General features: G+C 42.5%; 1 protein-coding gene across 1 annotated transcript in view; it reads right to left on the reverse strand.

Moving 5' to 3' along the window:
• SLAMF1 (signaling lymphocytic activation molecule family member 1) overlaps positions 1–16,023 on the reverse strand; it is a gene marked incomplete at its 3' end in the record, with an annotated part of 34,736 nt that overhangs the window by 13,208 nt on the left and 5,505 nt on the right. The window contains exons 2-4 of the mRNA XM_081308217.1: positions 13,009–13,347; positions 10,434–10,721; positions 386–484 (exon numbers count right to left, since the gene is read on the reverse strand). Coding sequence (XP_081164343.1) covers positions 386–484; positions 10,434–10,721; positions 13,009–13,347 — 726 coding nt within the window. The remainder of the gene's footprint in view (positions 1–385; positions 485–10,433; positions 10,722–13,008; positions 13,348–16,023) is intronic.

Raw genomic sequence — 16,023 nt, forward strand, 5'->3', positions numbered from 1 at the left:
TTATCCTGGGAGAAATTTTGTAGGAGATCCAAGAATTCTCTGAATTCTTCTCCCTAATGAATTCTGTTAAGCCTCTCTTCTGGACCCCTTCAGCATGCTGGGCATATCTCCACTAAGTTGAAATTGCATAATGTTTCCCACATTACACACCTCTGGCTCTTTTCTCTATTATTCCCAGAGGTTCAAGTAGAGGATGGTGTAGAGGATCAAGACATGTTGAATTCAATTGAATTGAGCAAGGTCCCAGGAGATGTTTATTTAGTATTTTTCAAAAGTGGCTCCACATAGAACGCTGCAGTGGTGAGAGCAAGTCTAGGCTTGTGGGGAGAGGTCCTCTGCTTACCTAAGAGTCTAGTAAGAATCTCTTTACTGTCCAGACACCTACCTCTTCTTCTCCACAGTAGGATTACCACTTCAATAGTCATGATGACGCCCACGATGCCCCCTAGCAACAGTCCAGCCAACAGTCCCCATTGTCTTGATTCTGAAAAAAATTCAAAAGGGCAATCTCAAAAGCATTGCAAGTTTAAAAACATCCTACGACCAAGTGGGAAGACTGGGCTTTCTGTTCTGTTCCAAGGGGAGTTATTCATTTATGGGTTTTTGTTGTTGTTGTTGGTAGTTTGTTTTTCCTGATATTGAACTCATGGGCATTTTGTCACTGAACTACTATTTATTATTTTGAGACAGAGTCTCACTAAGTTGCTCTTTTGGCCTTGCTAGGTTGCTGAGATCGGCCTCAAACTTGTGATCCTGCTGCCTTGCTGGGATTACAGGGGTTGCTGCATACCCTGCTTTGTTTACTAGATTTTAAAGGTCAGCTTTAGACCACTGAAGATTTCCTTGTTTTCTTACCCTAATTTCATTCACTATACTTGACTTTCCATATTCCTAATTTCCATAGATTATTTTTCTATTAAAATGCTTCATTTCCTCTTCAATTTATCATGTCTAAAATGAAACGTATCTTTATCTCTGCCCCATTTCTATTTTTAAATTTCTAATGAGTCCCATATCCATTTTGGGTCAAAAAGAACTTTTACTCGTTCCGAATGCTATCCCCATGCCCTCACACCATTCTCATGAGACACTGGGGGAAGAAAAAAAAAATCTGCTCTTTATTTTAAAAAATAAACACAACAGTACTATTATTGTCCTTTAATGCAAATAACTATGTTGAACTCACCAGACCTGAACTAGAAGAAAAGCATGTCGTTTTTCCTCTCACTTACTGTCATGTTTAAAATTAGCCAGGCTCAGCCAGGCCCCAAATCAGAGAGTCAGCTTTATAACTTTCTCTCCATTAGCCACTTTACCAAATCCTTTTGAAACAGGAGCAACACTTTGGAAACTAGTGGATGAGACCTCCTGCCCCAGTAGATAAGACATACAGTTCAGTAATATTAGGCAATTATTAAGTGCATACAATTGGTCAGATGTTTGTGCTGGTGTGCATTTGTGTACTAATGTATTTGATTATCACAATAATATTACAGGGTAGATACTCTCATTATTCCCATTTTTTTTTTTTTGAGAGAGGAGAGAGACAGAGAGAGAGAATTTTTTTTTTAATATTTATTTTTAGTTCTCGGCGGACACAACATCTTTGTTGGTATGTGGTGCTGAGGATCGAACCCGGGCCGCACGCATGCGAGGCGAGCGCGCTACTGCTTGAGCCACATCCCCAGCCCTCATTATTCCCATTTTATGGATAGGGAAGCAGGCATGGAGAACCTCAAGAACTAGAACTTGGTCTAGGAGTAGAAGTACAGCTGCCTGCTAAAGACAGAGTTACACCAGGGTGATGAACAGTGGGGGTCGACCTAAAGCAATATGCTTCCATGTAATAGCACTTAACTTCTGAATAGCACAAACACGAGGTGTTAATATGAATGGATAAGGGTGACTTTGAAGGATGATTGTGGAACAAGCCTGCTTTTTGTCGAACCTGTGAGGGATTTGTTGGGAAGACACAGAAAGGAAGGAAGAGGTAGGTTACAAAGGAACTGAGTCATTACAGAACAAATCAGGTGTTTACAGGACTGGCCAAAATATAGACTGAGATCTCATTGAATTGATAAACGGCATCGCACCAAGATCCAATAGGGCCTACAGCCAATAGCTACCCAGAACTTTCCTTCTGGGTTTGAAAAGATTCTTTTCTTCCTGGGCTTTTCATACATCAAGTCATCTCAAGGTATCTCATTGAACTGACTGGTGAAAAACTCGGTTACAGATTCTCTTCCCCAAATTAAACATATTTGAACCCTGCCAAATACCAACTTCAACAGTCATATGATTTGATCAAAAAGTTTAGGGGTAAACATAAAGTTCTAAGAAGACTTCTGATTTTTGTCTAAAGCATGAGATTTGGAATCACTGCTGAGGCCGTAGGTATCCTGTGAGCTGTTCCACTCTGAAAAGTCACTCTGACTGGTTTATGGTGACTGAGAACCCTCAGTGCTGGGAGGTGTGTATGTGTCAGAGAGAGGGTATCCTTGGTTCAGGGCTTACGCTGTCCACACCAGGGACCCACGGAGAAACCTCCATCTAACAGGCACCCACTCCTGATCCCATACTGCACTCCATAGTTCTCCTTCCTGAAGCACCTTGGCTGTCCACCATGCCTGCCCAGCCTCAAAGCTCAGATCACACTTACATCCTCTGTATCTCCTTCCCTGGCCACCCTGTCCTCTTCATTCTTCCCTCTGCACTGGGCTCCTTCAACATCTGTGTTTTGGCAACATTATCTTTGCCATGGAGACCCCTTTCCGTGATGGCATTTGGAGCCGGACAGATGGACTCAAATTCTTTGTGTACCACTTCATAGCTCTGTGCCTCACGTAAGCCGTTCTAGCCTCTGGGGCCTTAGTTTTCTCATCAGTAAAATGATAATAATGATATTCAGCTTGCAGAGTTGTTCTGATGAATCAGGACAGTGATGCGTGGAATATGCCGCGTGGTACCTGGAATCCATCACCTGGTTAATTAAATATCAACTACTTCCGTAATCATCAATTCCCTAACTAGCTGTTCAGTTCTTAGAGGCCAGAGACCAACTCTTATACAGTATGTCTTTTGCAATTTTCTCAGTACTGGTACAAAATAAGTCCTCAAAACCAGGCACAGTGGTATGTATGTACCTGTAACCAAGAGACTCAGGTAAAGTGCAGTGGCTCACACCTGTAATCCCAGCAGCTCAAGGGGCTGAGGCAGGAGGATCCCAAGTTCAAAGCTAATCTCAGTAATTTAGTGTGATTGTCTCAAAATAAAATACAAAAAGGGCTGGGGTTGTGGCCCAGTGGCTAAGTGCCCCTGGGTTCAACCCCTAGTACCAAAGAGAGAAAGAGAGTGTTGGGGAGGGATAGATGGATAGAGATACTTGGGAATATGAGACAGGCCTGGGCAATTTAGTGAGACCCTGTCTCAAAACAAACAATTAAAAGGGCTGGGAGATGTATCTCAGGGGTACAGTACCCCTGGGTTCTGCCAACAAAACCAATATACACATCCACAAACAAAACCAAACCATAACAAGTCCTCAGTAAATTCCTGTTGGTTGATTGGAAGGGTGGAGAGATAGGTTTGATCTCAAGTCCAAAGGAGTCTCCTCACCATTGTACAAATACCTCAGTTCCATCTCATCTGTTGCTTATGACTTAGTTTCCCTACCTGAATAACAGGCCAAAGTGTTTCTGCACGTGGTGCCCATCCACTTTGTGCTATTCTCTAATTATGATATTGATATGGAAGTTAAATGTCAGGGACTCTGTGCTCCTAGCAAAAGCCACAAGTGAGGCAAAATGCTGCTTTTCTAGCTTGTTGAGATCAGCTGCCTATAGTTTCTGAGAGCCATTTCTTCATGATCCTCTAAGTCTTTGCTCCTATAACCCCACTTGTTCTGCTCTGTGCAGGCTTGGGTGCAACGTTCAGTCCTACATCAGTTTCCACACCAAACAAAAGCAAAACCAAAAAACCCTACCTCAGAAATTTTGTGGGTTTAAATTCTCTACTGAAGATTTGAAGTATCACAGGGAGCCAATTCTAATGTGAACCAGAATGCTTTTACCATCTGATGGGCTCAGAGCTTTGCTTTCTGTTCCTATTTCTGAATGAGCAATATCCTCCCCCTTTTTTTTTCCTACAGAGCCTCCAACATTCACCTGGATTTCTTGGTGTTCTCATATTCTACATCCTAGTATTTATTAGAGTACTATCCTAAACGAATAATGTTACCTTCCAAAGAGCAACTCTAGTAGTGGTTTCTTTAATGGGATAAGATTTTTCAGTCTGGGCCTGACAAGTGATACGAGCCTGTAATCCCAGAAATTCAGGAGGCTAAGGCAGAAGGATCAAAAGTTCAAGGTCTGCCTCAGTAACTTAATGAAGCCCTAAGAAACTTAGTGAGACTCTATCTTAAAAATAAAAACATAAACAGGGCTGGGGATGTAGCTCAGTGGTGGTGGTGGGGGAAACACCCTGGGTCCAATCCCAAGTACCCGCCCCCCAAATCAATCAGATGAAGTATAGAAATCCCACTGAGATTGAAATTTCATAAAGGTGGACTCAGTACTTTGTTCTTTATTTGCATTTCTAATTCCATCTGATACAATATAGGACAGGGACCATTCTATGTGCACTAGATGGACTTAATTTATATTAAAGGTCATATGAATGAATCTGGAAAAAGACTAATGTAACCTTTTGTTAAGAATTATCAGAGTGCTAAATATAAGAAAGTTGCCAGGTACAGCGGCACACACCTGCAATTCCAGTAACAAGGATGGCTGACGCAGATTCCAAGTTCAAGGTCAATGTTAGCAATTTAGGGCAAACTTGTCTCAAGGTTAAAAAGGGATTGGGGCTAGGGATGTAGCTCAGTGGTAAAGTGCCCCTGGGTTCAATCCCCAGTTCCAATTAATGAGTAAGTAAGAAGGTATTAGAAGGAATGCAGAGTCACCTTCTAAATTTCCCAAGGCTAGAGTTGAAGGGAAGGAGCCAGGGCCTAGTGTGGCATATGCTTTATAATTTAAAAATAACGGAGCCAGGAGGAAAGCGTATGTCTGTGTTCTCAATATGCCACTCATGGTCCCCAAAGCCCCGGCTTTCTCTCTTTGTGTTCAGTAATATAATAAGGACACTCAGAATGGCGATTCTCAGAAATCAGATAAAAGTTGTCTTTGGGTCCACAATCCTACCATCTTTCAGAACGAAATACTACATGGACATTCTTTTTTTTTTTGGTAATGGGGGTTGAACCCCAGCATGCTCTATCACTGAGCTACACTTTTTTTGTTGTTGTTTTGAGACAGTGTCTTGCTAAGTTGTGTAGGGGCTTGCTGAGTTGCCCAGACTGACCTTGAACTTGCAATCCTCTTGCTTCAACCTCCAAGTAGCTGGGATTCCAGGTGTGCACCACCTCATCTGAGTACATGAACATTCTTGAACCAGAGGTTTGGGGCTTTTCCTCTGGAACCTTTTAGAAGCAGCTGAGCAGGCTGGCTGAGAACCCTTGTGCTATTTATGAAGGGTACTTTGTGTGGGTCTCCACCCTGTGAACCTTTCTCCCTGGGCTGTGGTTTCCATGAGATGAGCTGGTTGACAGCCACACCTCCAAGGAGAAGGCCAGAGGCCCCCCTTTTTTAAAAAAAATCTCTCAAAGTCTGTTGCCACAGAAACACAAAAGCTTTTCTTTCTTCTCAAGTCCCCAAACCGTATTTTTAAAGGAAGATAAGAAAACAAACAAACAAAAAAGAATCTGAGAAACAAATCTAGTTCACCTCAGAGATGCCGAGATGCTCACGTAACGGTCTGAGAGTACCGGATCTCTTTCCTGCCTTTCATGTGGTTCTGTCAACAGGGCTGCCAACATGGAACCCATCTCCTTGAAGAAGTCAACTATCTTCAAGATGTACCTTCTTGTTGGTGTCTGTTTCCACTTAGAATCGGGGGTGGAAAAAGGGTCCTCATGAACTATAAGCAAATTTAAGGTCCAGGATCATCCAAGTAAACATTTTTGCAGAATCCACGCCTTCTGGAAAAATCCTTCACACCTGCCTATCCTACCAGATTGTGTACAGGGTAGTGGTGCCCGCAGGAGCATTTCTCCCAAAGTCAGTCTCAGCAATTTAGGGCGAAGGCACTTAGCAACTCAGCTGGACACTATCTCTAATAAAATATTTTAAAAAAGGCTGGGGATGTGGCTCAGTGGTTAAGCACCTCTGGGTTCAATCCTCTCTCTCTCTCTCTCTCTCTCTCTCTCTCTCTCTCTCTATATATATATATATATATATATATATATATATATATATATATATAAAAGGAGCTCCATATTTGAAGAAATGGCTTAAAGGGGGACCCTGTAAAGCTCACTGGCAAGTGTCTCTCTTTTCTTTCATTGAGTTAATCAGATTTGCTAAGCCAGCAATTTTGCTAATCTCCTAAAAAAGTTCTCCCTTTCAAGATGAACATCTGGGGACATTCCCTTTTAGTTGATTTGTTTAGGGTTTTATATCAACCATCCTAGCACAGATAGAACTATTTCAAAATATGGCAAATTAGGTCAGCAGCAAGTCACACACTGTCTACTGTTGAGCCACCTCAATGTGCTTCACGTGACCTTAACAAAGGATCTTGTAGCACCCAAGGATTTGGATTTTTGCAATAAAGATGCCTCATTAATAATAGACATTAAAGTGTTCCTCACTAAAGCAGTGAATTGGAACAGGGTGGTTGGATGTATAACTAAGATCATGGATAAATGTCACTTTAATATTTTTTCAAGATACAAACATGTTCTTGCATGGTTTAGTTTAACTGAGTCCTGTCAAAAGACAGTGCTGACATCAAGTCCCATTTGGTCTCATGGCACCATGAACAACTTTTGAGTTTTTCATTAATGAAAGTAGAAAATGTCTTATAGAGTCAGGATCTTAATTATTAGATGGCAACCTCTAATAAACCCACAAACCCCACCACCATTTAATCCCAAAGCTAGATTTTCCCCTTGAACACACTATGAAAAAGTCTTTGTTAAACCGACAGTCACTGTTTTGGCCGGGGCCTGATTATCTTGTGATGGATGACTGCGATAATCTCTCCCTCCCCCACCCATAACTAGTTCCTTTTTCTTCTGCCTCTTTTTTTACCCCAGTCTATTCCACTGAATTTTATCTTTGAAATTCAAAACTGATGGCTACTGCTCCATCTAAAACGCTATTAGAACCTATCACCTACAGGGTAATATACAGCAAGTCCCTGATGTATCTGCTTTTCCTCTGCCTGGAGTCTCTTTGGACAGCTTGGTTAATTTTTTTATTCTTAAATACCCATTTTTGTCTCTTTTGTGTTCTCTGATCCCTTGAGATGGTGTTTTCCCTTCCCTCTTCTTTGCCTTGTACATGTTTCTGTTTTGCAATTATCATACAATATAACCTCAGAAATTATTTGTTTAGAGAACTACCTCCTTCGTTAAAGATAAGGATCGTGCCTTTTAATCTTTGTGTGCTCAGCACCTTGCACAATGTTGGGACATAGTAAAACCTCAAGAAAAGTTTTGTTAAACTAAACACAGTATTTTAAAAATTAGTACTATTCCTTTGCAGACACAATTTAGTGTACCAATAAAACCGTTTTCAGTGATGTAGGCAACCTGGTGTGATGGGAAGAGCATATGGCAAACCAGCTGTGTGACCTGCTTTGGATGTGGTGTGCTGTGATGCCCTGTCTCTGGGGGTAGGGGGTAGGGAGGATCTCTACTTGTTTTATGGGTTGAATTGCGTTACCCTCACATTCATATGTTGTAGTCCTTAGAATGTGACTTTCTTTGGAGACGAGGTCTTTACAGAGATAATCAAGTTAAAAAGATAAGTCCATTAGGGTGATGTTGTGGGTTTGATTGTGCTTTTCACCCCACGCATCTCATATGTGGAAGCAGTAATTCTGAACAGTAATTCAGAATGTGACTGTATTTAGGGATAAGGTTTTTACAGAGGTGATTAAGTTTCAGTGAGGTGGGCTCTGGTCTAATTTGACTAGAGTCCTTTTGAGAGGAAATCTGCATACGCAGAGACACCAGGATGCACAGGCACAAAGGAAAGACCATGTGTGAACAGGGTGAGAAGGTGACCTTCTGCAAGCCGAGACCAGAGGCCTCAGAAGAATCACTCCTGCCTACACCATGATCTTGAACTTCTAGCCTCCAGAACCATGAGACAATAAATTTCAATATTTTCAACCATCCAATTTGTGGCCCTTTGCTTTGGCAGCCCCAGCAAACCAAGACACTTTGGCAACCCTTTATTAATAGTTCTTGTGGACACACTGAATCATAGACTATCACCTCTGGATGGAACCTCACTAGTTCACCATCTTGTTTGTTTGTTTTTTCAATATTAGGGATTGAACCCAGGGGCTCTCGACCACTGAGCTACATCTTCAGCCTTTTCTATTTTTTTATTCTGAGACAGGTTCTTCTAAAGTTGTCCAGACTGGACTTTAACTTGAGACCCCCAGTAGCTGGGATTACAGGTGGCGCTACCATGTCTGGCCAACTTGGTTAAATCATTGTTAAACCACAGTGAGAAGCATGAAAAGAGTTCTCCCCCATTTTGGGGTTGGGAGGGCAGGGTATTTCGTCTTTCATTAGACTATTATAACCAGAGAGGCCTATGCTGGGGTAATGGCTACTTCTCCCTCACAACCAAAAATACCTTTTAATTATGGCATATATGGCATTTTAAGTGCATTCTCTCTTCCACTAATAACTGTGAGGACTCCAGGATCAGACCACCCGGGTCCTTCACTTTTGTGTGTGAGCTCACTTAACCTTTTTAGTTTTGGTCTGTGAAGTGAACATGGTTATACTACCTATATTATCTGATTGCTGTAAAAATAGGAAGCAGTTAAGACCTGTTAATAGTTATTATTTATAGATGAAGAAGTCTAAGGGAGGTTGAATGATTTACCCTTGTAAGCAGGAAGGACAGCATCAGATGGGGGCGATCTGGGAACATGCCCTACAAAGTTCCCACTATGCAACAGTGTGCTTATTCCTGCAAGTGTTTTCTGAATGACCATAATAAGGGAGAGAGATCTGGGCTGGGAGAATAGCCTCTGAATATGATTTGTATGCAAGCAGGTGGACAGATGATTGACACCTGTCATGAAATGGCTGGGAGAGGCAACGTTCACTGTACTGGGTCCATCAAAGAACTCTCAGTTGCATACCAGACAGCAGCAATTCTTTCCCCAGTAATTCATCTGAAAATGCTCAAGCGGAGTCTCTGTTGTAGGAAGTGCTATGTTGAGGGCATAAGTAACTAGATTTCCCTTTTCCCCATCACTGGTCATCTGGGAAAGACCTCTGCATAGACAGCAAGTCTATTGTGGGCAGGTGTCTCCTTAGAATGACTTGTTTCCCCCCAGTGAATGCAGAGGAGAGAATGTCAGGGGATTAGCAATGCCTCACAGAGCCAGTGCTTTGTTCCTTCTGTCCCTGAACCTGCCTGAGGCAGGGATGCAGTATCTTTGGTGGAAAGTGACAGAGTTCTATCCTGCTCCTACCGGGTTAGGTGCACTTAATCAGCTCTTTCTTCCAACAGAACGATGGTAATTTTTTTTTTCTACAAAAAGATCCATCAAAAGATCTAGGTTTAGGTGCTAACTCCACTATCTACCGGTTGAAGAAACTTGAGGTGGGTACTTAAATGCTATGATCTTCAAGCACCCATCTGCCAAGGTTATTTTAAGGGCCTAAGAAGATTAATCAGATGAAAGTGTTTTGCCAATCATATAATGCTATGCAATTTATTGATAGTTCCCAAATTTCACAGTCCAGACCTTAATGAGTCCCACTTTTTTTCTGATTCCCATGGTCTTTTAACCTGCTGTGAGAGTCTTCATTCTTTCCATAAAATGAGGCCTTCTATTGTATACTGTGTTTCATTATTTGAGCAAATGTTTTATATCTGATCTTGACAATGCATTGCTGAAGAGTAAAGATCATGTATCTATTCCCACTTTTCTATAGCATAGGTGATCAATAAACATTTATTGATGGTGTAGAACTGTTCCACCATTAGTAAGACATGGGCTTGGGATTTGGACCTGTCCCCTTACATTCCCTAAACCACCCTTGTAGGTTGAACCCGAGACAGCAGGCAGAGAGAAAGGATCTCACATCGGAGACCGGGGTTCTGCATCTGGCTCCATCTTTTCTCATTGTTTTCCTCAACTGTGGTAATAATGTCACCCTGGTTAACATGGCAGCATGTTCACTGAATGCACAGTGGAGAATTTGCAAGCTATAAAGAAAATATAAAGCCCTGTTGCTGAGGGGAAGACCTTGACTGTGGAGGCAGAGCAACTGGCTCAGTTAGGGACTGAGCCCACACTCATTAATGTGGCACCCTGGCTGCCACCAGCATACTCACCTGAGGACTTGAAACCGCACCTGCGCCCTGGAATGAAGGCCTGGGAGCTGTTGCTGACGGGGTTGCTTGCAGTGCAGACGTAGACGTTGTCAGCATGCTGCTGACCAAGGGTAAGGTACAGGAGGTGGGAGCTGTTGGCTGAGCTCAGCAGGTGGGTGCCCTCCTCACTCCAGGTGTAAGTCACGTGGTCCCCCTTCTCCGCTGTGCAGGACAGTATCAAGCTGCAGGTCCCATTGTCTTTCTCTTGAGTTGCGTTTAACACTTTAATTTCTGGAGTGGAGACCTGCTCTGTCAGGTGGAGGAGGAAGAAGGGAGCCATCACTGAAATGAAGTCCTTGGAATTCTCTCTTGACATTTTTGTTAAAACAAAGTATAGCCTAATGACACGTTTCTCTCCCTCTCTGATGGAACTTCAGTATGATTTATCTCTCACGGGCAATGATTATTTTGTATTATCTCTCCTGAGATAGAGTGGAGAAGAATGTGTGTGGGCAATACTGTTAGGACTACACTTGCCCTTCCTGGTGTTCTCTCTCTCTCTCTCTCTCTCTCTTTTCTTGAGGATTGAACCCAGAGGTTTACCACTGAGCTACATCCCCAGTCCTTTTTATTTATTTATTTTTTTGAGACAGAGTCTTGCTTAGTTGCTGATGCTGGCCTCAAAATTGCAATCCTCCTGCCTCAGCCTCCTGAGTCACCATGCCCAGCTCTTCCTGATGTTCTTGGTCTAGAATGTTCTCCTGTATCAGGGAGTTTGCCATCAACTAATCACTCATGGGTTTTAATTTAAGTATGACCTCCGAGACATAAAAGCACTAGTTTTTAGTGGTAGGATTTCATCTTCTGAGGTGGCCAGAGGGGGGAGGACAAGTGTTTCTGTGTGTCTTAAGGTAGGGATAGGTTCTCAATCACAGCTATAGGCTCCATCAATCTATCCCACACTATAGCCATGAAGAAATAGGCAAAGCCAAAGGGAAAGTCTTATCTATTTATAACTACTATAAGATAAGGATAGTTCTGTGGTTTCATATCCGTCATCCTCTTTAATCTTCTCAACAATTCTAACTCAAGGGCCAGGCACGGTGGCACATACCCTTAATTTCAGTAACTTGGGAGGCTGAGGCAGGTGGATTGAAAGTTTGAGGCCAGCCTTAGCAACTTAACAAAACCTTGTCTCAAAATAAAAAAATAAAAAATAAAAAAGACTGAGGATGTAGCTCAGTGGAACAACCCCAAGGTTTAATCTCCAGGATGGTGAAAGAAAAAAATATATAAATATGTATGTGTGCATATATACACATATATAACCTGAGTTACAATGATTTCAATTTTATAGATGAGAAGACCGAGTCCCAGAGAAATGAGATGTCTTACATAATATTGCACAGCTTCCGGGGGGCCAAGCTAAGCTAAGATTGGAAACTGGTCTTGTCTCCAAAGTCCAGCCTCTTTCTTTGACTTGAGAAGAAGACTAGGGGTGCAGAGACCACATTTTCCTACGTAAGAATTTTATCACAAAATGGGCCAAAGGCAGTAAACATAGAGGAACAAAAGGACAGTATACGTGACATGTACGTTGTTTTGACGCATTATGCGTGGCCTCCATGCTCACAGGTACCTTGCTCCAGAGTCACTCTTAGAGTGGCCAGGACTCCTGGGTACCTGGTCAAGGGCTCTGGGAATTCTGTATGCCCTGTTTTCAGAAAAGGGAAGGAGGAGGTCCGGGTTTGGTTGGGGTCAGTGGTGGAGAGGGTACCTAGATACCCAGCATTTCTTTGAATGCTGAGTAAGTGGAGCTCCCTGTTCCATCTTCAGAGATAAGGAAGTTACTTCAAAGAAGCAGGAAAGCCCCAGATGGCTGTTGGGACTTTTGGGAATTCAGGTGAGCCTCTGGTTCTAAGCAATACAAACTTTGGGTGCATTCAAGAGGGTTGGTAGTTAAAGAGGCTAAAATATCCCCCGACCTTGGCTTTAGGTGAACCTAAGTTCTAGTTTAAATTCTGCAACTAAGTGACATTAGAACCAGAGCTTTCGTTTTAAAAGCAAAAAAAAAAAAAAAAAAAAAAAAAAAAGTGCTTCTTCCATTATGTAGGTGTGATTCAGGGTACAGGGCTGAGAGAGCAGAATGTGGGCGGAATTTCAGCACTATCAAGAACCCACACTGCAGTGAGCCACCTACACAGACGTGTGTAAGCATGTGCAAACCACTTCTCTGGATTTCAGTGTCCCCATTAATGAACGAGAGGTCAGGTTGGACCAGTGGCATTCAAACTTTTGAAAAATCAGGAAAAATTCTTTCTTTAAATAAAATCTTATTTGCAAACCCAGAGTCTTAGGGTGCAACCCCTCCAGTCCACAGGCAGTGGGGCCCCTTTCCATTGGAAATGGGTCAAAGTGGCTAAGGCCAATCAGCAACACCAACATACAATTTGTAGAAAAAAAGTTGTCACTTCTAAAAGCACTTCCATGAAACACAGTTTAAATACCCCTCAGACTGGATGATCTTTCCAGTTGCTCCCAATTCTGAATACCCTTCCCCAAATTCTTGGGCCTGGGACCATCTTCCCATCATTACCATAAAGCTCCAGCTGCACACAAAATTGCCGGACCGAGATGTTTTCCTCCAGGCTCATAAAGTACCATCCCTTGCTGTCATTCTTGCTGCCCAAGATCACCAGGCTCAGGTTTTCCAGGTGGAACTGATAGCCATCCTCCAGGTAACTTGGAGAGCCCTTTTCAGATGGATCGAGAGATACTATTTTCTTCTTGATGCTGCTTTCTGGTGACTCGGCCATGGTGACAAGAATATGAATGCTTTTGTTCATGCTTTTATTTATCCGTTCACTTGTCAGGGGCAGCACCACGTCACTTCCCAACCGCCAGAGAATCTTTGGGCAGTTCATCACGCCCCCACCTGTGGAAGGGAGAAGAGAGTCCCTTAAGTTGAGGGCCTTTGAGAATTGCATCATGTTGTGGATCAGGAATGACAGGATGAGGTTCTCCCCACTCCTCTCCAGCTCCCCCTGGGGTTGCAAGGTCTTTAGTGGTCTACAAGGACTGCCATGAGGAACCTCACTATACTATTAATATTTCAAAAATCTCAGTGGAAATTTTTTTTTTTTTGTAATGAGAATTGAACCCTGTGGCACTCCACCACTGACCTACATCCTCATCCCTTTTATTTTTTTTTAAATTTTTATTTTGAGAGAGGGTCTCACTAAGTTGCTGAGAATGGCCTCAGTTGGGTGATCCTCCTGCCTCAGCCTCCCCAGTTCTTGGGATTACAGGTGTGCACCACTGTCCCCGGCTCAATGGAAATCTTAAAATGACTTACAATAGAATTGTATTAACTAACAGTATCAATTTAGATTTTACAGTTAAGGTACTTAAACCAGAAACAAGGCAAATGACTTCCCTGAAGTCACATTAGTAAGGAACTAGAATCCAGGTCTGCTTGTTTCTCTACCAGAATTCTCAATGCCATTGGGTAGGTAGGATGAAAAGTGGCAGCGTTGAAAGTGGTTCTGAGCTCATGAACCCAAGAAACCAGAGTACAGAGGCATCAGGACAAGTGACAAGGAAGACCGAAAAATCTGAGAGACTCAGAATTAGGGAGACGGTGAGTCCGGAGTCCAAACTGGAATCCTAGCTCTCCAAAAATCCCTGAGATAATTAATAAAGCTGAGGAGGGAGATATTATTTTATTCTCTTTTTCAAAAAAGCTGAGCCAACAACAAAAGAAAACACACACACACACACACACACACACACACACACACACACAAAACCAAAAACCTTTCAAACCACGGTAAGGGATCCTACTGCTGATTATTTAACACCTCCTCTCTGCTCAAACCCACAAACTGTCTTTCTCCCTCCTCTCTCACCTGATGACCTTGTTTTCTACTTTACTGGGCAAAAAGATCACCAAAAAAAAAAAAAAAACCAAAAAAAAAACCTTCCATTTATTAGCATCCCAAATCAACCTTCCCACCTGGATGGATGATCTTCGTTCCTGATGAGAACTTACCCCCAGAGCTCTCACTTATGCCAAGGCTTTCTCTCCTGGAATTGCCACACTGACTGCATTATCATTTGTCTCCTGAGTTATTTCCTCCCGTGGACAACAGGAAAACATGTAATTTCCCTCATCTTAAAACTTCCTTCTCTAATCCTAGGTCCAGACCCAACTATTTCCTCATTTCTCTCTTTTCCTTTATAGAAGGTCCTTCTCTTCCCCTTTCCCTGACCCACTGGAACCTACTACTCACTGGAACCACTTTTGTCAAGGTCACTGTCAAGGGCAGGAAGCCAAGTCAATTCTCCTTTATCTTCCCTTGGTTCTCAGGAGCACTTGAAAGAGTTCATGGCTCCTTCCTGGAAAATACTCTCTTCGTTTGGTCCCTGAACCACCACTTTCTATGACTTCTCTTGTATTTCATTGGTTTACCATTCTCAATTTCCTTGGTGGGAATCTTCTGCTCATCCAACTTCTAAGTATTGCAGTATCCCAGGGCTCAGACCTCAGACTTCTCTATCTACACTCATCCAGTTTCTCATTCCGCTGCTGAGTCTGGCATATTTCTGCAAGGCTTGCAGAGTCGCCCTTTCCAGCCCAGACCCTCTCTGTGCTCTTCACTACCTACACGTGGAGTCTGAAGGCAACTAAAACACAGCGCACATCCTCCTGATACCATAGTTTCTTCTGCAAACACTGTTATTCACCCAATTTCTCAGACAAAACAATGGAACGATCCTTGATTCCTTTTTTTCTCTCCCACTCCACATTCAGTTGAATAGAAAACCCTATTGGCTGTAACTTCAGAAGAAGTCTGACATCTGAGGACTTCATACCTTCTCCATCCCTACCGCCATCATCACAGACTAGGTACTGCTATTATCTTCCAACTCATCTCTATAATGGATAACAGGTCCATTTCATCTCTTTCTCCTTCTTTCAAACTTCCAGAGCTTTCTAGCACTCATAGAATGAAGGTCACAGTCCTTGATTGACACAGCTTCAAAGACTGCATACCTGGTCCCCTGGTACTGCTCTATTTCCATTTCCTGCCCCCTGTCTCATTCTCACGACACTATAGCTCATATGTTCCTTAAACTTGCCAAGAGTATGTCTTTTGTTGTTTCTCTTTGAAAATATCTTCCCTATGTGCCTGGATAGTTCATTCCTTCACTTTATTTTAGAATGTTTATTTGTTTCGGTACTCAGGGTCATTTTACCACTGAGCTATATCCCCAGCCCAATTTATTTTATTTTTTGAGATAGGGTCACTAAGTTTCTCAGGTTAACCTCAAGCTTGGAATCTTCCTGTCTCAGCCTCCTAAATTAATGGGATGATAGGAATACACCACCACACCTGGCTCTCTTAAGTCCTTACTGAAAAAATTATCTCCTGTGACCATGTATCAAAAACAGCCCTCTCATTGCTCTTCTCACTACTTGATGTTACATATGTTCATTTTCTCTCCCCCACTTAAATGCAGTTCCCTCCAGAGGAAGAACTTAAGGCCACTATTTTGGCCCTATGATCCACAACAGTGCCAGGCACACAGTAGGTTTTTAATAAATATC

The sequence above is a fragment of the Spermophilus citellus genome (genome assembly GCF_964194105.1).
Source record: "Spermophilus citellus genome assembly, chromosome: 9".
In the NCBI taxonomy this organism is placed as follows: Eukaryota; Metazoa; Chordata; class Mammalia; order Rodentia; family Sciuridae; genus Spermophilus; species Spermophilus citellus.